The 22,540-nt window shown below is 47.1% G+C and overlaps 1 protein-coding gene across 1 annotated transcript in view; it reads left to right on the top strand.

Annotated features, from left to right (window-relative positions):
- Positions 1-1,970: 1,970 nt before the first annotated feature.
- The window catches only part of LOC138246498 (von Willebrand factor-like), a 50,356-nt gene continuing 29,786 nt past the window's right edge, over positions 1,971-22,540 (top strand). The window contains exons 1-2 of the mRNA XM_069201145.1: positions 1,971-2,077; positions 19,385-19,469. Coding sequence (XP_069057246.1) covers positions 19,430-19,469 — 40 coding nt within the window. The 5' untranslated portion in view covers positions 1,971-2,077; positions 19,385-19,429. The remainder of the gene's footprint in view (positions 2,078-19,384; positions 19,470-22,540) is intronic.

Here is a 22,540-nt window from a genome sequence, read left to right on the forward strand (position 1 = left end):
GAAGCAGGGAAGTGACTCCTTCACTTCAAGGGAGACTCCTTCAGTTCTTCTGAGGCAGGATGAAGACAGGCAGTCCTCGGAGGATGCACGACCTGGAAACAGTTGCAGTTGCTGGCAGGAGCTGAAGATACAATGTTGCAGAAGGCATTTTCGTTTCTTGGTTGCAGTTTGTAGAGTTCCTGGAGGGTCGAAATGCAGTTTCGTCAGTAGAAGATGAAGTAAAGGATGCAGATGATTCCTGCTGGAGTCTTGCAATCTGAATCTGAGGAAACACCCAAAGGAGAGACCCTAAATTGCCCTGAAAGGGAGATTGGCTACCTACACAGGTAAGCACCTATCAGGAGAGGGCTCTGACATCACCTGCTGGAACTGGCCACTCAGATGCTCCAGAGTGCCCCACCACCTTGCAATCCAAGATGGCAAAACCCAGGGACACTCTGGAGGAGCTCTGGGCAGCACCCGTGGGGTGGTGATATACAGCGGAGTGGGCACTCCCCTTTCCTTTGTCCAGTTTCGCGCCTGAGCAGGGACTGGAGGTCCCTGAACCGGTGTAGACTGGATTATGCAAGGAGGGCACCATCTGTTCCCTTCAAAGCATTTCCAGAGGGTCTGGGAGGCTACCCCTCCCATGCCTGTAATGGCTATTTCCAAAGGGAGAGGGTGTAACACCCCTCTCCTAAAGGAAATGCTTTGTTCTGCCTTCCTGGGATTCAGCTGCTCAAACAACAGGAGGGCGGAAACCTGTCGGTGAGGTAGCAGCAGCTGGGGCTGCCTTGAAAACCTCGGAAGGGTGGCATGGCAGTACTAGGGGTCCACTGTGGATCCCCCAGAGAGCATGGGATTGTACAACCAATACTAGAATCAGTATTGGGGTACAATTCCCATGTGTTAGACACCTTACATGGCCATATTCGGAGTTACCATTGAGAGGCTGGACATAGGTATTGACCTATGTCCAGTGCACAGGTAAAGTGGCGTCCCCCCACTCACAAAGTCTCGGAAAATGGTCCTGGATGATGTGGGGAACCCCTGCTAGTGCAGGGGTGCCCTCTCACACGGGAACTTTGTACCCAGCCTTCAGGGTTGGAATGCCTGACATATAGGTGACTTAAAAGTTACCTGGTGCAGTGATTTTAGTAATGGCTGTGAAAGGGTGCATGCACAATTTCACGCAGGCTGCAATGGCAGTCCTGCAGAAGCCTTTGAGTAAAGTAATGCTACAGCCCATAGGGATCCCCCGGAACCCAAATGCCCTGGGTACCTAAGTACCATAGAGTAGGGACTTATAAGGCGGGACCAGTATGCCAATTTGGGATGAAATACTGGGTTACCAGTATGTAGTGACAAATTTGAGGGGGGAGAGAGCAAAAGCACTGGGGTCCTGGTTAGCAGGACTCCAGTGACACAGTCAAACACATTGACATCAGGCAGAAGTTGGGAGTAACATGTCAAAAAGAGGGTACTTTCCTACAGGTTGCAGTTTTGAAACGGCTACAGCCAGGTTTCTACGGTAGGACTTGAGTTGTGTGTATCCTGGCGCACCAGTGGATGGGTAACACCGTAGTGCTGCAGTTCATAGGTGGCATTTTCATGTTATGGGTGTACTTTAGGCAGTATATACTATGCCTTATAAGAAAGTTAAACATGCCATTGAGGGTTTTAGACAATTTTGACCTGTTTTAGTGGGCAGAGCACATGCATTGCGACCTGGTTAGCAACGTCCCAGTGCGCACAATCAAAAAAAGAGCAATTGCATCAGTTCACAAAAAACAGAAACGGCCAAGTGAAGAGAGGCACTTTCTCACGCTCATTATGAGACATTTGCATGCATCCTTGTATGTATCCTTGCATGTGTTCTGCTTGTCATGAGACATATTGTGCATCCGTTTACAAATCCCCCAGTAGGATGTTGTCGCTTACATAATTTTTGGCAATGCTGCTCTTGTCATCAGCTCATCACATATTTACTATGACAATCCCTTTAAGAACATCGTCATTGGCTATATAAACGTGACACATCTCCTGGCAGCAACGGCTTTCAGGCAGTGGTGCTTCAGAAAGCAAAAAAACAGCTGAGGTGAGTTTTATCCACCAATCCATTATTTTTCATGTGTTTGACTGATCAGCAGAATAGCTTCACTGTCTTCAATCCAATGGTTTATTTGAATTAAGTTTTCAACTGTTTCTTAACTTTATACTAATGCCGGACAGGACAACAAACTAAATTATAGTATATGTTTAAAAGGATAACATATAGGCAGTACTTGCTTCATTACACTCTGCACTTACTGTCAACTGTGATGCTGCACCCCCTGTGTAAGTGTGTAACAGTTTCACAAGTGGTAGTTTGTATCTTGTGCATTCAGAGGAACACGTAGGATTCTCTTATCATGAAGAACTAGCATCCATTTTGACCCAGCATTTTTCTGTTGCTGGAAACAAAGCAGCTGCATGTGTTCTTGTATTTTTTTTAATCTTGTTAAGAGGTCTCTCATTTATTCTACATTACACAATTTGTGCCATATCACAGGACTCGGGTCATGAAAACAATGACATGGGGCATTTAACAACTGGGGCGATGGGAGGGTGGGAAGGATGAGGATAGCAGGTCCTTGATAAAGTCATCTATGGACATTACATTGGGCATCCATCAATAAACCATCGAACTGGTCAAATATCCCCACATATCTAGAACGCAATAAACCATAACAACACTTCACAAACTCAGAACCAGACACCTGCCACGTCTATCAATAGGACAATAGTAGTTGTCACCTCCAAGACAACGTCAGTGCAAGGATTAAAGCCAGCAGTGTTCACCCAAGGTGCAAAACCCCAGGAAATGCAAAGTGCAAAGGGTGTTTGTATCCAGCCTGTTACTGGGATTGTATCAATGATGTAATGGGCCCAAATCCAAGCACAGATAATGCACCCCGATTCCAATTTGGTACAAAAGTAGAACCATAATCAGGATACAGATGGCCTCTCATACACCTGTACCGCAGGGCCACCGTACGTGCTGCACGGTTAATAGCTATGCATTACCCTACACTAGATTAGTGAATGAAATGCTCATGATTCACTGAGTATGGATCCCTTCATTCAAGAAAGGAGCCAAAATACATTTATAGACATCCATTATATGAGCGCAAGTTGGAACCGATGAGTAGTGACTGCACTTTATCTGTTTCTGAGCTTGCTGTCTGCAGTTCATGCACTAACTGAAAATTGAAAGTTATGCGTAGGCATTTTAGCAAGCACTGGTCATCTCTGTTCTGACAAAGTGCAACTGTTCATACTACAGCCCCAGTTATTGATGTAACCAGGCTCGCCTATAAAGGATCCTTCGCCAAACAGTTGGCAGCGGACTGACTAAATATACTATCAGTAGCATTTTTACACATTCAGGGCCTCATTAGAAGAATCAGATGCATCAGCTCTGATGCCTCAGATTTCTTGCGCTGCCCTATGACCCCCCTAACGATGCCATGGACGCGCTGTATTTACAATACAGAGCTCCATGGAGCACGTTTTCACAGATGCATCAGAAATTCTGATGCATCTGTGGCGCTAAACTCCCGCATTGCTGGACTAGTGTAAAAAAATGCTGCTACTCCAGCAATGCGAGGAGGCTCCCACAGAGAAAAGCCTGCTCTGGGCAGACGGTAACATTCTGACACCGTGAAGTAGCAGAATAAAGCAGTGAAATGTAAATTTCATTTCATCAGTTCTGCGTGGTTTTTCCCGTGGGAACGCCTACCTTGCATACATCATACCTGGCACAGGTAAAATGTGGCACAAGGCTTTACAAACTGGTGCACTGGGCCCAGTGTGTCAGTTTGTGAATGTGGAGCAGTGTAGAGCAGTGGTTCCCAACCTGTGGTCCGGGGACCCCTGGGGGTCCGCGAAGCCATCTCAGGGGGTCCGCAAGAGCCTAGAAAATTAAAACATATTAACAAATATTGACAAATTAGGTCCCCAGCTTCCAGTAATGACTCAGGCGGCGGTCCCCAGATTCTAAATATGATTCAGTGGGGGTCCCTGGGTTCCATTAATGTTAAAGTGGGGGTCCACAGAAATCAAAAGGTTGGGAACCACTGGTATAGAGCATTGCTTGTGCCACCGTTGCTTAAAACAAAATGATGCAACAGTGTGCCAAGGGCTTACAAATGAGGCCCTCAACGCTACTGAGCTTCTACATGGCAGTTTCCACTGCTCCTCATGTTTAAAATCCTCATTCACTGACTGATGCTACTTACGAATTGATATAACTGAAACACGGGCTACTATGTTGATTTTATGGGGCTTGTGTAAAACTGTAAAATTTAGCTTCTACATAGATTGTGAAATTCTATGAAAACGTTTGCAAATTTCATGAAATTATCAAATAGTTTAAAAGACAGCAGAAAATGCTAGTGGAAAAAGCAGCATTTGACATTGTGCTGATTTTTAGGAGAATATTTTTCTAAAAATAGCTAGCTAAAAGATTGAATTTTCGGGAAGGTTTTCCTGCAAAAACCAGAGAATGCTGACAGAGGTAAAACAGCAAAAAAATTCAACTCGTTAAATTGCAAACGGATGAATTTCATACCATCACACAAACATTACTTTAATTTTGCTCATCACTAGCTTGAAAATGGCATTGAACCCATTCTAATAATCCAGGGAATAGACAAAACCTGCTTAAGGGTTAACAAGTGGAAAGAAAGTGAAGAATACATTGAGTGAGTGAGAGAATGAGTGAGTAAGTAAATGAGTGAGTTCTCAAGTCAGTTTATTGTAATTACCACTTGACTTAGAAATTTGCCCAAGTGTGCCTGAAACTACACATTTCGGCCAGATTTATGAAAGTGTCACCCAACTCAGTACAGCAGCCAAAAATCCTGTACTGGGTTGCATGACAAGGAGGGAGCAAGTGAGTGCCATATCTACAGAGATATGGCACTCTCCTCCCCTCTCCTTAGCACTGCTTCTACAAAATTCTGTTGCTGAGCGCCACAAACACACTTTTGAGCCATAGTGCAATGGTGTGAGGTTAAGTCTAGTAAACATTTTGTACAAGAAGGGCTCCCTTCCAGTACAAAATACTATGCTTAGACTAACTTTCAAATTATTTCTCCTTTTAAGTCCTGCTTTCAAGTAGCTCAAAACTCTGTCAAAACCCTATCTGCTATTGTCGGTAAATAGGGCTTTGCATTAAAAACTATGGGTGGTTGCATGGGAAAGCCCCTCTATCTCCCATGGGACAGCCCCTCGACGCTAAGAAATGCAAAGCAGTGCTCCACGCTGGTTTACAGTGCTTTCAAACTACTTTACATCACAAAACATGTTTTGCACTGGAAAGTAAATTACTAAACAAGCACTGGCAAAGCCAATAGGTCTTGCCTATACAAGAGCCATTGGCTTTGGCAATGTGTTTTGCCATGTTGTACACCAGTGTGGCTGCTTGTCAGGGTGGCTAAAAGTTAGTGGCATGTAGTGTCAGAGTGGATTAGGGGAGCAGAGTATCATAGAGTAGATTTGTTAGAGTGTCATAGAATGGTGAATAGAGTGTCAAAGAGTTGAGTAGAGGGGAATAGAGTGCAGTGGTTTAGTGGCAGAGAGTGTTCTAGAGTGGAGTGGGATGGAATAGGGTGGAATGGGTCGGAGTGGATTGAGGTAGTGGGGTGGATTGGATTGGATTAGAGTGGGGAGGATTAGATTGGAGTAGATTTGGGTGGACTGAGTAGAGTAGGGTAGATTGGTGTGGGGTGGATAGGATTGGAGTGGGGTGGATAGAAATTGGGTGAGGGGGTCAGAATGGGGTGCATTTGAATGGGGTGGATTAGATTAGATTGGGGTGGATTGGAATAATAGGGCTGGGATGGGGTGGATTGGATTGGGATGGATGGATGGATTGGATTGGAGTGGATTAGATTGGACTGGAGTGAGGTGGATTGGACTGGAGTGGGGTGGATTGGATTCACTTTATTGGAGTAGGGTGGATTAGACTGGAGTAGGGTGGATAGTACTGGAGTGGGGTGGATTGGTTTACAGAGGGGTGGATAGGATTGGAGTGAGTGGACTGGATTTGAGTAGGGTGGACTGGAGTGCATGGATTGAACTGGAATGGGGTTGCGTGGATTGGATTGGGATAGAGTGGGGTGGATTGGAGTAGAGTGTGGTGGATTAGAGTGAGTTAGGTGGAGATGGGTGGGGTGGATTGGATTGAATTGGAGTGGCGTAGATTTAAACAGGATAGGGTGGATTGGGTTAGGGTGTGGTGGGCTGCAGTGGGATGCATTGGATTGGAGTAGGGTGAGGTGGATTGGATTGGGTGGGGAGTTGGTTTGTATTAGGGTGGATTGGGGTGGGGTGGATTGGAGTGGGGTAGACTGAACTGGGATGGTGTGATGTGGATTGGATTTTGGTGGTGTGGACTGAATTGGGGTGGGGTGGATTGGATTGGTGTGGTGTGGATTGGAGTGTTGTAGGTTGGATGAATTGGATTGGAGTGCGGTGGACCAGGATGGGGTGGAGTGGATTGGATTGGGTAGAATGGGGTGGATTGGAGTAGAGTGAGGTGGATTGCAGTGAAGTGAGGTAGGTTGGATGAACTGGATTGGAGTGCTGTGGACCAGGATGGGATGGGGAGGATTGGATTGGGAAGAGTGGGGTGGATTGGAGTAGAGTGGGGTGGGTTGCAGTGAAGTGGGGTGGATTGGATAGGGTTGAGATGGGTTGGATTAGGGTGGGGTGGATTGGACTGGGGTGGAGTAGAGTGAGGTGGATTGGATTGAGTGAGGTGGATTGGATTGAGTGGAGTAGATTGGATTGACTGGGATGGATTAGGGTGGGGTGGTTTAGGGTGGGGTGATTGGATTGTCTGTGGTGGTTTGGAATAAGGTAGATTGGATAGGGATGGGTTGAATTTAATTTGGAGTGGATTATTAGGGTGGAGTGGAGTTGAATGGATTGTGGTGGATTGGACTGGATTGGGTTGTACTGGAATGGAGTGGGTTGAACTGGAGTGGAGTGAATGGGATTAGAATTGGGTGGATTGGATTGGTGTGGGGTGGATTGATTGAGAGGGGTGAACTGGATTGGAGTGGGGTTGATTAAGATGATTTGGACTGGGATGGATTCAACTAGAGAAGGGTGGATTCATGTGGACTGGATTGGATCGTAGTGGGGTGATTTAAAGTGGATTGTATTTGACTTGGAAAGATTGGGGTTGTATGGTTGGATTGGGTTGGACTGGAGTGGGATGGGGTGGGTTGGAATAGAGTTGGGTGGGATGGATTGGAGTGGGGTGGGTTGGATTGGAGTGGGTGGGTTGGATTGGAGTAGGGTGGATTTTATTGGAGTGGGATGTATTGGACTGGAGTGGGGTGGTATGTATTGGACTGGATTGGATTGGCTTCAGGTGGAGTGGTATGAGGTGAGGTGTATTGGATTGAAGTGGGGTAGATTGGACTGCGCTGGATTGGAGTGGACTGGATTGGGGTAGAGTCGGTGAGTTTTGTGGAATGGGGTGGTTTGGTGTCAGGTGGATTGGTTTGGAGTGGGGTGATTGAAATGGAGTTAGGGGAATCCGATTGGGGTGACTCAAGTGGGTGGATTAGATTGGATTGGGCGGGGTGGTTTGGAGTGATAGGGCTGGGGTGGATTGGATTGGCGTGGGATGGTTTGGATTAGAATGATGTGGATTCAATTGTACCAGAGTGAGGTGTATGGATTCAAGTGAGGTGGACTGAATTGGATTCACTGGATTGGAATGGGGTGGTTTGGACTCAAGTGGGGCGGATAGGATTGGAGTGGGGTGGACTGGACTGGAATGGAGTGGGGTGGATTGGATTGGATTGGAGTGGGGTGGATTGCAGTGGGGTAGGCTGGATTGATTTAATTGGAGTGGGGTGGACTGAACTGGGATGGGGTGGGGAGGTTTTGATTGGGATAGAGTTGGGTAGATTGGAGTAGAGTGAGTGAGGTGGATTTGAGTGGAGTGGGTGTATTGGAGTGGGGTGAATTCGCTTGGAGTGCTGTGGATTGAAACAGGGTGGGGTGGATTGGGTTGGGATGTGGTGGGTGTAGGAAAGTAGCTTATTTTTTAGCTTGGTTACCCCCACTTTTGGCCTGTTTGTCAGTGTGTTTGACTGTCTACTAGGATCCTGCTAAATGGGACCCGAGTAGTTATGCTCTCCTCCCTAAATATAGTTGTTGGTAACTGTTATCACTATATTTCATCCCACAATTAGCACACTGGTGCCTAAGTCCCTAGTATATGGTACCTAGGTACCCAGGGCATTGGGGTTCCAGGTGATCCCTATGGTCTAAAGCACATATTTTGCCACTCATAGGGAGCCCAGGTAAAGGATTATTCAGGACTGCCATTGCAGCCTGCATGAAATGGTGCAAGCACCCTTTCACTGCCATTTTCCACTGCACCAGGTCACTTATAAGTCACCCCTATGGCAGGCCTTCCAGCCCAGAAAGCAGGGTGCAAAGTACCTGTGTGTGAAGGCACCCCTGCACTAGCATAGATGCCCCTACATCGTCCAGGCCCATTTTCCCCAATTTCATGAGTGCAGGGATACCATTTTACACGTTTACTGGACATGGGTCAATACCTATGTCCAGCTACATAATGGTAACTCTGAAAATAGGCATGTTTGGTATCAAACATGTTGGAATCATACTCCAAGACTTTTGCAAGCATTGGTTGTATGATTCCATGCACTTTGGGGGCTCCTTAGAAGACCCACAGTATTGCCATTTCAGTCTTCTGAAGGTTTCCAGGTAGCCCAATCTGCTGCCACCTCCCAGACAGGTTTCTGCCCTCCTGGTGCTTAAGCAGCTCAAGCCCAGGAAGGCAGAACAAAGGATTTTCTTTTGGAGAGGGGTGTTACACTCTCTCCCTTTGGAAATAGGTGTTACAGGCTTGGGAGGGGTAGCCTCCCCAAGCCACTAGAAATGCTTTGAAGGACACATTTGGTGCCCTCCTTGCATAACCCAGTCTACACTGGTTCAGGGTCCCCCAGTCCCTGCTCTGGCGTGAAACTGGACAAAGGAAAGGGGAGTGACCACTACAGTGTCCATCACCACCCCAGAGGTGGTACTCAGAGCTACTCCAGAGGGTCCCTGGGTTTTGCCATCTTGAATTCTAGGTTGGCAGGGAACTCTGGGACCATCTGAGTGGCCAGTGCCAGCAGGTGACATCAGAGCCCCCTCCTGATAGGTTCAGGGCTATTTAGGGTCTCTCTCTTGGGTGGTCATCAGTTTCAGAGTGCAAGACTCCAGCAGGAATCCTCTGCAACCTCCACTTCGACTTCTGACTGAGAAAGTGCATCTGGACTTCAAGACCCTACAAGTTGCAACAAAAAAGCAAGACGCCTCCTGCAACATTGTATCTCTGCCTCCTTCCAGCAACTGGAACATTTCCCCGGCATCCTCTGAAGATAGCCTGTCTTCAGCCTGCATCAGAAGGAAGAAGGAATCTTCCTTGGGGTGAAGGAGTCACTCCCCTGCTTTTGCAGGCACAACTGCAACGACAACTGGATCTGTGGATCGCCTCTCCTGCTGAGCTGCGTGGATCTTGCATCACGGGTGGTAGACTGACTGTCTTCTCTTCCAACTGTCCAACTTGGGTGAAGGTAAGCCCTTGCCTGCCCACGCTAGACAGTATACTGCATCCTTTGCAGCTGCCAAGGCTTGTTGGCATCCTATCCACAAGCTCTTCAGGCATCCTGAAGATCCAGCCCCTAGCACTCCTTCCTGTGATGCACAGCTCCCTGAGTGATTCTCTGGTGGCGTGGGATCCTTTCTTGTAGTGCTGCGTGGACATCTGCAGCCTTCTTGTCCCCGTCCTGTGGTACCTCTGTGGACGCTGCATGAGCTTCTGTGGGCTCTCTGTGTTGCTGAGGGCCCCCTGACTCCCCTCCTGGGAAGAGTCCACCTGGTCCTGGTCCCCAGCAGCTCCACTTTCTGCTAACTACGAGCTTTGCGTGTGCCAAGGCCTGTTGGTTGAACCCGAAAACGCAAACCAGACTGCAATCCTCCTTCTGGCGTGGGACATCACCTGCATCCTCCAGGAACCCAACTTCGTCTTCAGTACTGACTCTTCTTCTTGACCGGTGGTTCAATTCTTGCACCTTCATCCTGGTGGGGAGGGGCTCCTGCTCTCCCTGGACTCTGCTGTGGTTCTTGGACTTGGTCCCTTTCTTCCACAGGCCCTCTGGTTCAGGAATCCACTGTTGGTGTCTTGCAGTATCTTCTGGGCTTTGCATAATTATTCTTCTCTTCTCTGTGTGTGATCAGGTAAACATACAGTGATTTACTCCTGCTTTAATGGTCACTGGTGTGGGTTGTGGTACTTACCTTTGGGCTTTCGTAGTACTCCCAGCTCCCGACTATACACTACATATACCTAGGTGGGGGACCAACTTTCTCTTTCCATTTTTTTAGTATATGGTTTGTGCTACCCCTAGAACTTTTTCTTTCTATTGTGATTTCCACTAATTGCACTGTTTTCTAACTGTTTCTATGCCTATTTCTGCATACTAGTGTATATTGTAGGAGGCTGGCCTGGTTTGTAGTGGGTACCTAAGGTACTTACACCTCATAACAGGTCCAGTTATCCCTTATTAGTGAAATGTAGGCAGTGTTCTAGAAGCTTAGGCTGTCTAGAGGTAGCTGTAGCAGAGCAGCTTAGGCTGAACTAGGAGACATGCAAAGCTCCTGAAATACCACTATAGTTACACAGTACTTATACACAATAAAAGACAACACTCAGTGTTAGCAAAAATAAAGGTATTTTATTATAGTGACATAAGGCCAAAACTATCTTAGAGGCAATACTTCTTGTGGAGGTAAGTATTATCCACAATTTGTATACTAGAGACTAAAATCAGGTACGTAAATGGTCACCGAATAGTGAAAACAGTAGAAAATACAATAGAATACAATAGGCCTAGGGGCAACACAACCCATGTACTAAGAAAGTGGAATGTGAATCACAAATTCTCCCCTAGGCAAGTGTAGTGTGTAGAGGGGCGCTGGGAGTGTAAGAAAACACCAAAGGTAAGTAAAGTTCCCCACCCCAGAGCATAGGAAAGTAGGAGTAAAGTACTGCAAGTTTCCCCAGGACACACTACAAGTCGTGATAAGAGATATTGCAAGAAGCAAGCAAGACTGCAATCAACAACTGGTGTTTTCCTGGACCTGAAGACCTGTGAAGAGAGGAGACAGAGTCCAGAAGTCGCAGAAGATTCCACGAAGGACAGGAGCTCCTGCCAACCTAGCAGATGGTGCAAAAGTGGATTCTCTGGTTAGAAGAAGTGTACAGAAGAGCACCAAAGAAGATGGCTGCAGGTTCCTGCATGGTGCAGGAGATGTCCCTCGTCGATTTGTTGGATGCAGGCTATTTGCATCACTGGATTTGTCCAACAAGCCTTGGTTCAAGCAAGTTTGTGGTTTCATCAAAATGGCGCTGCCTGGACCCAGGAGGGACCTGGGGGTCTCAACTCAGATTGAGGAAACAGGGGGCTCTCAACACTGGAGAGAGCCCACAGAAGACCAGGCAGCACCCATGGGAGTCCCAGGACACGGGGACAAAGAAGATGCAAAGTGCAGTTGGTGCAGCACAACAAAGGAAGGTCTCACGTCGCCGGACAACAACTCAGCGAGTTGTTTGTCACAGGATGGAGTGCTGGGGACCTGGGCTACACTGTGCACAAAAGGATTTTTGGAAGAAGTGCACAAAAGCCCAGGGAGCTGGAGATGACGCAAACCGGGAAGGCAAGCTCTTACCTCTTTGAAATTTGGACAGCTGGACCTTAGGACAGTCTGGGTCACGTTGGTCCACCACCTGGGTTCTAGTGAGCAAGCTTGTCATCAGGAGAGAAGTCCCAGAGATTCCTTCGGTTCTTCTGGTGCAGGGTGAAGACAGGGAGTCCTCAGAGCGTGCTCATCTTGGAAACTGTTGCAAATGCTGGCTGGAGCTGAAGTTGCAGGTCACAGGAGTCATCCTGGATACTTTGTTGCAGTTACAGCGGTTCCTAGAGCAGTCTGCGATTGATCCGATGGTCAGAAGCTGAAGCAGAGGATGCAGCGGATTCCTGGAGGAGTCTTGCAAGCTGAATCTGAGTAACACCCAGAGGAGAGACCCTAAATAGCCATGAGAGGGAGTTTGGCTACCTACCCAAGTATGCACCTATCAGGAGGGGTCTCTGACATCACCTGCTGGCACTGGCCACTCAGAGGTCTCCAGAGTGTCCCCACACCTTGGAATCCAAGATGGCTAACACCAGGGACACACTGGAGAAGCTCTGGGCACCACCCCTGGGGTGGTAATGGACAGGGGAGTGGTCACCCTGTCCTTTGTCTAGTTTCACGCCAGAGCAGGGACTGGGGGTCCCTGAACTTGTGTAGACTGGCTTATGCAAGGAGGGCACCATCTGTACCCTTCAAAGCATTTCCAGAGGCTCTGGGAGGCTACCCCTCCCAAGCTTGTAACACCTATTTCCAAAGGGAGAGGGTGTAATACCCGCCTCCCAAAGGAAATGCATTTTTCTGCCTTCCTGGGACCGAGCTGCTCAGACCCCAGGAGGGCAGAACCCCATCTGTGAGGTGGCAGCAGCTGGGGCTGCAGTGGAAACCTCAGAGAGCTGGTTTGGCAGTACTGGGAGTCCATGGTGGAGCCCCCAGGATGCATGGGATTGGCTCCCCGATACCAGATTTGGAATGGGGGGACAATTCCATGATCTTAGACATCTCACATGGCCATATTTGGAGTTACCATTGTGGAGCAACATATATGTATTGACATATATGTAGTGCACGCATGTAATGGTATCCCTGCATTCACAAAGTCCGGGGAATTGGCCCTGGACAACGTGGGGGCACCTTTGCTAGTGCAAGAGTGCCCTCACACTTAGTAACTTTGCACCTAGCCTTCAGTAAATGAAGGTTAGACATTTAGGTGACTCATAAGTTACTTAAGTGCAGTGAAAATGGCTGTGAAATAGCGTGTGCACTATTTCACACAGGCTGCAGTGGCAGTCCTGGAGAAAGGTTTGTCTGGGCTCCTTATGGGTGGCAAAAGAAATGCTGCAGCCCATAAGGATCTCCTGGTACCCCAATGCCCTGGGTACCTGGGTACCATATACTAGGGACTTATAAGGGGGGTCCAGTGTGCCAATTAGAATTGGAATATCGAGTCACTAATCTATAGTGACTAATTTGGTAAGTAGAGAGAGCATAAGCACTGGAGTTCTGGTTAGCAGAACTTCAGTGACACAGTTAAGCATACTGACAACACACACATTAGGCCGCAAACTATGAGCACTGGGGTCCTGGCTAGCAGGATCCCAGTGAGACAGGCAAAACACACTGACAAACAGTCAGAAATTGGGAGTAACATGCCAAGAAAGATGATACTTTCCTACATATAATTTGTGTATTACATACCTCCTAAGTGAGTATAGTCTCTATGGTATTTTTGGTATTTGTGTCACCAAAATAAAGTACCTTTATTTTTGTAACACAGTGTTTTCCTTCATGTGTGTAAGAACTAAGTGGAACTATAGTGGTACTGCATACGCTTTGCATGTCTCCTAGATAAGCTAGGCTTCTCAACCACAACTACCTCTAGGATGCCTGGCTTCTAGACACTGACTACAGTACACTAATAAGGGATACCTGCGCCTGGTATAAGGTGTAAGTACCATATGTACCCACCACACACCAGGACAGCCTTCTGCAGTGTGATAGATTGGATTGGCATGTGTGGGGTAGATTGGATTTGGGTAAGGGAGTTGTTAGACTGGATTAAGGTGGATTGGAGTGGGGTGGATTGCAATGTGGTGGGGTGGATTGGAGTGGTATGGACTGAACTGGAATGAAGTGGGGTGGATTGGATAGGGGTGGGGTGGATTGGAGTGGAGTGGAGTGGATTGGATTGGTGCTGATTGGATTGGAGTGAGGAACGCTGGATAGAGTGGATTGGAGTGGGATAGACTGGACTGGGCTGGATTAGGGTGGAGCGGATTAGGGTAGAGTGGGGTGGATTGAGTGGAGTGGGGTGGATTGGTGTGAAGTGGATTGGATTGGAATGAGGTGGATTGAAATGGGGTAAAGTGGATCGGATTGGGGTGGATTTGAGTGGGGTGGATTAGATTGGATTGGGGTGGGTGGTTTGGATTGGAGTGATAGGGCTGGGGTGGGGTGGATTGGATTGCAGTGGGTTGGATTGGATTGGAGTGGGGTGGATTAGACTGGAATTGAGTGAGGTGGATTGGAGTAGGGCGGACTGGATACATTGGATGGGAGTGGGGTGAATTGGACTGGAGTGAGGTGGACTGGATTCACTGGACTGGAGTAGGGTGGATTAGATCAGAGTGGGGTAGATTGGATTGAAGTGGGGTGATCGGATTGGAATGGAGAGGGTGGACTGAACTGGGATGGGGTTGGGTGGATTGGATTGGGATAGAGTGGGGTGGGCTGGACTGGAGTACAGTGTGGAGGATTGAAGTGAGTGAGGTAGATTGGAATGGGGTGATGGATTGGGTTGGAGTTGTGGTGGATTAGAAAAGGGTAGGGTGGATTGGATTGGGTTGTAGTGGGCTGCAGTGGGATAGATTGGATTGGAGTGTGGTGGGGTGGGGTGGAGCGGATTAGGGTGGGGAGTTGTTTGATTGGATTGGGGTGGATTGCATTTTATTAGGGTAGATTGGAGTGCAATGGAATGAACTAGGATAGGATGGGGTGGAGTGAATTGGTGTGATGTGGTGTCGATTGGATTAGAGCGGGTTAGGCTGGATGGATTGGAGTGCAGTGGACTGAACTGGGATGGGGTGAGGTGGGGTGACATGGGGTGGATTCGATTGGGGTAGAGTGGGTGGATTGCCGTGGAGTGGGGTGGGATAGGTTGGATTGAGTGGGGTGAGTTGGAGTGGGATGGATTGTATTGAGGTGAGGTGGATTGGAATAGAATGCGGAGGACTGGAGTGGGGTGGACAGTGGTGGGCTGGACCGGATTGGGGTGGATCGGATAGCGGTGGATCAGATTGGGGTGTGGTGGAGTGTAATGGAGTGAATTGGAGGGAGGTGGATTGGATTGAGTGGGGTTGATTGGATTGAGTGATGTGGAATGGGGAGTGGTGGATTAGGGTGGGGTGATTGGATTGAATGTGGTGAATTGGAGTTGGGTGGATTGGATAGGGATGGGTGTATTATTGGGGTGGGGAGGGTTTGAATGTGGTGGGGTGGATTGTAATAGATTGTGGTAGATTGGACTGGAGTCGGGTGGATTGGATTGGAGTGGGTTGGATTCTATTGGAGTTGGGTGAATTGGATTGGTGTGGGGTGGATTGATTGGAGAGGGGTATACTGGATTGGAGTGGGGTGGATTCGGTAGCTGTGAAATTGACTGGAGTGGGGTGGATTGGATTAGAGTGGTTAGATTCAAGAGGGGTTGGATGGACTGGAGTAGAGTGAGATGGATTGGAGTAGGGCGGGTTGGATTGGAGTGGGTTCAATAGAGTTGGGTGGATTGGACTAGAGTGGGTTGGGTTTAGGTGGATTGTAGTGGGGTCGATTAGACAGCTGGAGTGGTGGTCGATTGGATTGCTGTGGGGTTTATTGGACTAGTGTGGGGCGGACTTGATTGTACTGGGGTGGACTGTGGTAGATTGGAGTGGATTTTTTTGGGGATGGAGTACGATGGATTGGATTGGAGTGAGGTGGACTGGATTGGAGTGGGGCAAATGGGAGTGGGGCAGGTTAGAGTCGGGAAGGTTGGAGTGGGGCAAGAGGGAGGGGGCAGATTGTTTTGGTTTAAAGTAGGGAAAATTGGAGTGGGGCAGATTGAAATAGATTGGAGTGGGACAAGTTGTTTTGGATTTCAATCATGGCCCGAACAAACATCAACCACATTAAATATTGGGTAGACTGCATGGTGACGTCCAATAATACAATAAGATATGTTATAAACAAAGAACTGGCTAACTCAAAAAATGATTCTTCAGTGGCAGATTCTCATGTGAAGAATTGCTTGGTCAATTATAATCTGCCACCCCTAAGCGAATTATCCAAAATGACCAAGCCTCTCGGGAGCTTTTGTTAAAGCAAGAAATCAAAACCGCCAGGGATAGGGAAGTACAGAGAGCATTTCAACATAAATGTAGTATGAATACTATGAAATTCTTCTCACTGCAATGGTAACGACACCTAGACTTCAACCTGAATTCTAAGGTTATAGCCACCTTTTTACGCTTTGGACTCTATTACCTGCCATTTTTCCAGCTGGATGGTCAAGGGTAACAACCCCTATGTACTAACACCATGTGCTTCTTTTTTAGGACAGAGATGGACACATTGATGCATATAGTTTGCTTAAGCCATGAACTAAATTACATTAGAAAGAAGCAGCTGAAAAACTCTTTTAAAACAGAAGAACAAGATCTGTATGTGAGGCTATTATTTTCTGTTTTAAGGTCTCTACGCCCAAAGTAGAAGGTCAAGTGACAACAGTTTTATCTTTAGCATTTAAAATAAGGGAAGGAAAATTCCAAAAGACAAAGGTGGTCATTATGACCTTGTCGGTCCTGCCCCGCGACACCTGCGGTTGCAGTCAGACCACTGACAGCATGGCGGTACAGGACCGCCAAATAATGACCGCGGCAGTGAACTGGCTCCATCGCAGGTGAGTTCACTGCCTGTACTGCCAGGGTGGTGAGACTGCCTGACCAAAGGTTGACCACCTTCGACCCGGCAGTCCACCCAACACTGCCCGCGGTATAATGAGTATCCTTACCGCCAGGGATTCCATGGCAGCAACCCGGCCATGAAATCCCTGGCGGTAAGGACACTGGCAACAGGAATACTAACTCCTGTCACCATAACAGGACTCCCCAACGCCCCCCTCCCCCGACACCATCAGAAGCCCCCCCCCACTCCCCTAAGCAGAGATGCCCCTCTCTCCCCCCGGTCCCCATATTGCCCCCCCAACCCCATACTTACACCACCAACTCCACACATGCACACACCACACTTGCATACATACATGCATACATCCACGCTCACTCATTCACACACACATGCACACACGGCCATGACACCCCCTCACCCCACGCATACAGGCATTCTCACAAGAACACAGACACCTGCACACACACACAATACCTCCTACCCCCCTCCATTCACACACGCACACACACACACACACACACCCTCATTCATGCACACAACACTCAACACCCCCCTCCCCCGTCGGACGATCACCTTACCTGGTGGTTTCAGTGGTCATCCGGGAGGGAACAGGGTCCATGGGGCTTGTTCCGCCATCAGCACCCCACCAACACGACACCCCTACGCCGTTTACAATGTTGTAATACGACGGGCTGTTTTGTGGTGATGTGGTGGCGCAGCAAGCTCCACTAGACCACCGACCGACCAGTATGGCTGCTGGCGGCTTCCCTGCCAAATAGTCGAAGAGAGCAGCCAGCAGTAATAATATGGCAGTCATATGGCAGTGGTGACTTCAGTGGTCTACGGAATAGACCGCCAAAATTATAATGAGGGCCATAATCTATAGAATTTCTATTGTTGTAAGATTTTAATGCTTCACACATTGTGAACGGTTTAAACAACTGGGTCAAGTGACAAAAATGTTATCTCTAACAATTAAAAGAGGGTAAAGAGAACTGCAGACAACTTAACTTGTAGAACAATATAGGGTGTTTTTAAATGTTTCTAGCATGATTTTCTAACACATGCGGTTGTGGGCAGTTGTGGGCAGAGGGCTGCTGCTGGATATTTGTTGCCACTTAAGGAGATTTTCTACTTAAGTGGCATCAAAATCAACTCAAATGGCCACGCACACTTGCAAAATGTGTAGTGCCATTCGCACTGATTTTTCAGCCCTGCTTGCAACCCATTGTCAGGGTTCCACAAAATGTTGCTGATTTGTTATGTAACAAAGCATCACAAGTTCCACCCACCCCTAGTCTAGATGAAATGCTGAGAGAGTTTGAGAACTGGATGTACTGAGCGGCAGAGACTATTAAACGTCTTCAGCATATTGGTGAATTGTAATGTGTATCTTGACAAGTAGTTTCTCAAAGAGCTCCATGTAAGTGGTTAAGAGTGCAGGGTACAATGTTGAACTTTGAGGGAGTACAGATGGTAAGGATATCCGGAAACCTAAAGTTGTCAATGTACACAAGTGGTTCCATTTGGGTATAGGAATTGAGCATTGTTTAAAGGGCAAATTTCCTAAGGGTGTTCAACAACGTGTAGGAATGCAGAAGTAGGCCTACGGATCTCCTCTACTGTCATTCCTGAATATTAAATTTTCAAAGGAAAAAACATGAGGTTTCATTAACAAAGATTTATATTTTGGTAAAATGTTAATAGTCTATGCTAGATCTTGTATAATGATGTTCTTTAGGAAGAAAACAAGACATTACAAGCCTGATTTGGAGCTTAAGAGGTGGAATTTGGCATCTGTTTTGTCTCCCATATTATAAGTGCATTATTGACTATGGCACTTATAATAAGGCAGACAGGGTATGCATCAGGTTTCGATGGAGTATTGTTCTGCCAAAATCTAAGTCAGGCCCTAAACAGAACTTTTACCTTACCGATGCTGGACTTCATCATGCAGTCTTGCTGTCAATTTTTACATTACTAATAGTGTTTTGAAGACCTACAATTTAAGAAAAGGGCTGAGTTTGTTATCGTGTATAATGCTTTCGCTTTGAGAGACAGCATGACCTTCCTTCTTCATCTTTGAATTTACTGTAAGTTTAATATATATGCTAAAGTTGCCAATAGGCATACTCTTCCTGTTCTCCTTCCGTTGCTCACATGCAAAGGTAAACTAGACAGATACCCACAATTGAAAGTAGGGAACCTTTGATTACTTCCCCATATCAGTCTAGCAAGTATCATTTCTTAAACACACATATTACATCCTCATTGTAGATACACTTGTCTAGCCTAGGGCCCTAGACCATTATTTTCGAGGAGTAATTTTAGTTAATTACCATTCAATCTGTTCTGTCTGTCATTAGTCAAATAAGTTAATATAAAAGGTCGTGTATGAACTTTCAAAGCAATGTCATTCAATACTGAAACAGGTGATTGTAGTTTCCTCACATTGAGCACACTAGCTTTCCTGGCAAGGGAATGCAGTAATATCATAATGCATATGAAACGTGCCCTTGGTTTCCGTGGAGCTCAAGCGCAGTTGGAGAGAGCAGTGCATTGGGAATGAGAAGCAGGCATGATGGCTGAGGTGTTTTGACTTCATCATAAATAAATCTTATTTGATTTGATCTTTGATCGCCTCCCTACATCATTTTAGTGATCAATTGAACAATGGAATTTTCTCTATTTGTTTCAGATTCAGAGTTCTCCCTGTGTTCTACCAAAGCAGCAGAATTTCATTATGATGAAGACTCAACTCTTCTCTCTCCTCCTCGTCCTCGGTGAGTGCACATGAACTCTAAGACTTATAGGGGGTTATTACAACTTTGGAGGAGGTGTTAATCCGTCCCAAAAGTGACGGTAAAGTGACGGATATACCACCAGCCGGATTACGAGTTCCATAGGATATAATGGACTCGTAATACGGCTGGTGGTATATCCGTCACTTTACCGTCACTTTTGGGACGGATTAACACCTCCTCCAAAGTTGTAATAACCCCCATAATGAGTTGTTGAAGCATGCAGCATACCTTTTGTGATAAGAGGGTTTCAAGTGGGTATGATAGAGGCAGAAAACTAGCACTGCTTTTATTTACACTATCTTTTGTACAAATGTGTTAGAAATGGGGTCTCCAGTTGGCAGTGGTCTGCACCCTGTCTAAGTAGGGACACTCACTCCAGTCAGGGTAAGGAAGTCACACAGCTAGGATAACCCCTGATCACCCCCTTGGTAGTTTGACACGAGCGTATCCCAGAGGCAATGTGCAAAGTATTTGTACACATACACACACAGAAATACAGTGAAAACACAAACAAGTACTCCACACCAGTTTAGAAAAATAGCCAATATTTATCTGAGTAAAACAAGACCAAAACGACAAAAATCCAACACACACAAGCAAAGATACAAATCTTTAAAAGTTACATGTCAATAAAGCGCTTAGAAACACAATAGCTCCAACTGGGGCTATCACAGCATCGTTGACAGAGTCAGTTGTCAGTGTGTCGCCACTCACAAGGGAGTGCAGGTCGGTCACAGAGTCGCACGAACTTCAGACATAGTACCTTTAGAAAACAATGAAACAAAGACATTGTGCGGAGTCGGGGAGGTGAGGCATCCTGTAGCCGGTGCAACTTTGGTTCCTTACTGCTACCGGGGAGGTGAGGCGTCAGTTCCTTACTGCCAGGCAGGGGAGCTGAGGTGTTGGTTCCTTATGGTTGCAGGGGAGGTAAGGCGGCATCGTTACTTATGATCTGGCGGGGTCAATGAATCCAGAAGGTCATGACACAATTACACCACGGGACACAGGTGCTGCAGCAGTGCCGGGTATCCTGGGACATTGGGGACACGGCACTCAGGACTCACTGTGTAGCAGGGCTTCACAGGTCATTGCAGTTAGTTCTGGCCAGCGGCATCAGTTGCGGGCGTTGCACTCTGCGGGGACCACGGCTCCTGGTGCAGGCAGCAGCCTGGAGTCAGAATGAGACGCCAGCTCCACAGTTGCTCTGAAGTCGATGCACTTGGTTTCTTCTTGGTTACAACAGAACTCACTCTTAAATGCCCAGAAACTGAATGTGCCACCACTTGGTGAGTCAGGACTCTCAGGGAGAGAGCCCAGGTGCTGGCAGATGAAGTTTTTGATGTCCCTGATACTTCTAACAGGAGGCAAGCTCAGTTTAAGTCCTTGGGGAAACTTGGAAAGCAGGGTGTAGAAAGCAAAGTCCATTCCTTTCACTTCCAGGACAGAAGCAGCAAGCAGCAGGCCAGCGCAGCAAAGCAACAGGCAGAGTGTCAGTCCCTCCTTCAGCATCTAGCTCTTCTTCATGACAGAATTTCCTCAGTCCAGAAGAGTTCTGAAGTTGTGGTCTCAGGGGCCCAATACTTATACTCATTTCTGCATTTGAAATAGGCAAACTTCAAAGGAAAGTCTTTGTGGTGCACACAACCCTGCCTTTCCTGCCCTATCCCCAGATACACTCCAGGGGGTCGGAGATTGCTTTGTGTAAGGAGAGGCACAGTCCAATTCAGGTGCAAGTGTCAGCTCCTTCCACCACTCTAGCCCAGGAACACTCACCAGGATATGCAGGGCACAACTCAGCCCCCTTTGTGCGACTGTGTAGAGTAAATCCACAAACAGCCCAACTGTGGAATCCTGACCCAGACGTGTATTTCACAGCCAGGCAGAGGCACAGAATGGATAAGCAAGAAAATGCCTACTTTCTAAAATTGGCATTTCCAAACGTACAATTTAAAAAACAACTTCACCAAAAGATGTATTTTTAAATTGTGAGTTCAGAGACCCCGAACTCCAAATCTCTATCTGTTCCCAATGAGAAATTACACTTAAAAGATATTTCGAGGCAATTCACATGTCTTGCCTTGCCTTGCAATAGTGAAAAACTAATGCAGCAGTATTTCACTATCAGGATGTAAAACAGACCAGTACATGTCCTAACTTTTGAAATACATTGCAACCTGCCATGGGGCTGCCTTGGGTCTACCTTTGGGGTGACATATGTAGTAAACAGTAAGGTTTGGGCCTGGCAACTGAGTGCACTTGCCAGGTTGAACTGGCAGTTCCAAACTGCCCACACGACACTACAGTGGAAGGTCTGAAACATGTTTACAGGGCTACTCATGTGGGCATCACAATCAGTGCTGCAGGCCCACTAGTAGCATTTGATTTACAAGCCCTGGGCATATCCTGTGCACTGTACTTGGGATTTACTAGTAAATCAATTATGCCAATCATGGATAAACCAATCACCAATGCCATTTAGACAAAGAACACTTGCACTTTAACATTGATTAGCAGTGGTAACGGGCCCAGGGTCCTAAAGCCAACAGAAATAGGTCAGATAAAATAGAAGAAAGGAGGCAAAAAAGTTTGGGGATAACCCAGAAAAAAGGGCCAGGTCCAACAAAACGTTTCATAGCAATGATTGGCAGGAATGTGAAGGAGGGAATGTAAACAGATCAAAGGGCTATATTACACCAAGTCCTCCCTAGGTGCAGCAGATGTGTATACCTGTTTTTTTTGTTGCAATGCCCTTTGGTATTACAGAACAGGCCAGAGACGCTTGAGCAGCCCCTTCTGCAATTCATACTGTGCTGGCTCCAAATGTGCGCTGGTGTGATTTCAGAGCATATTCCCTCATTCACATGGAGCTTAGTCCCATTCAAATGATGAAACGCTTTGTCACAGTACCTGTGCTCTATTACAGACATGGGCACAAAATCAAAGGAGCGCTAACCAGGTGACACATGCTCAGTGCACCTCCAGTAGGTGCACCTTGGAAGGTTGAAAAGAAAGTGCTGTGGACATCTGCCTGTAGGTGACTATAGTCACTT

Source organism: Pleurodeles waltl, chromosome 7 (genome assembly GCF_031143425.1).
Source record: "Pleurodeles waltl isolate 20211129_DDA chromosome 7, aPleWal1.hap1.20221129, whole genome shotgun sequence".
Lineage (NCBI taxonomy): Eukaryota > Metazoa > Chordata > Amphibia > Caudata > Salamandridae > Pleurodeles > Pleurodeles waltl.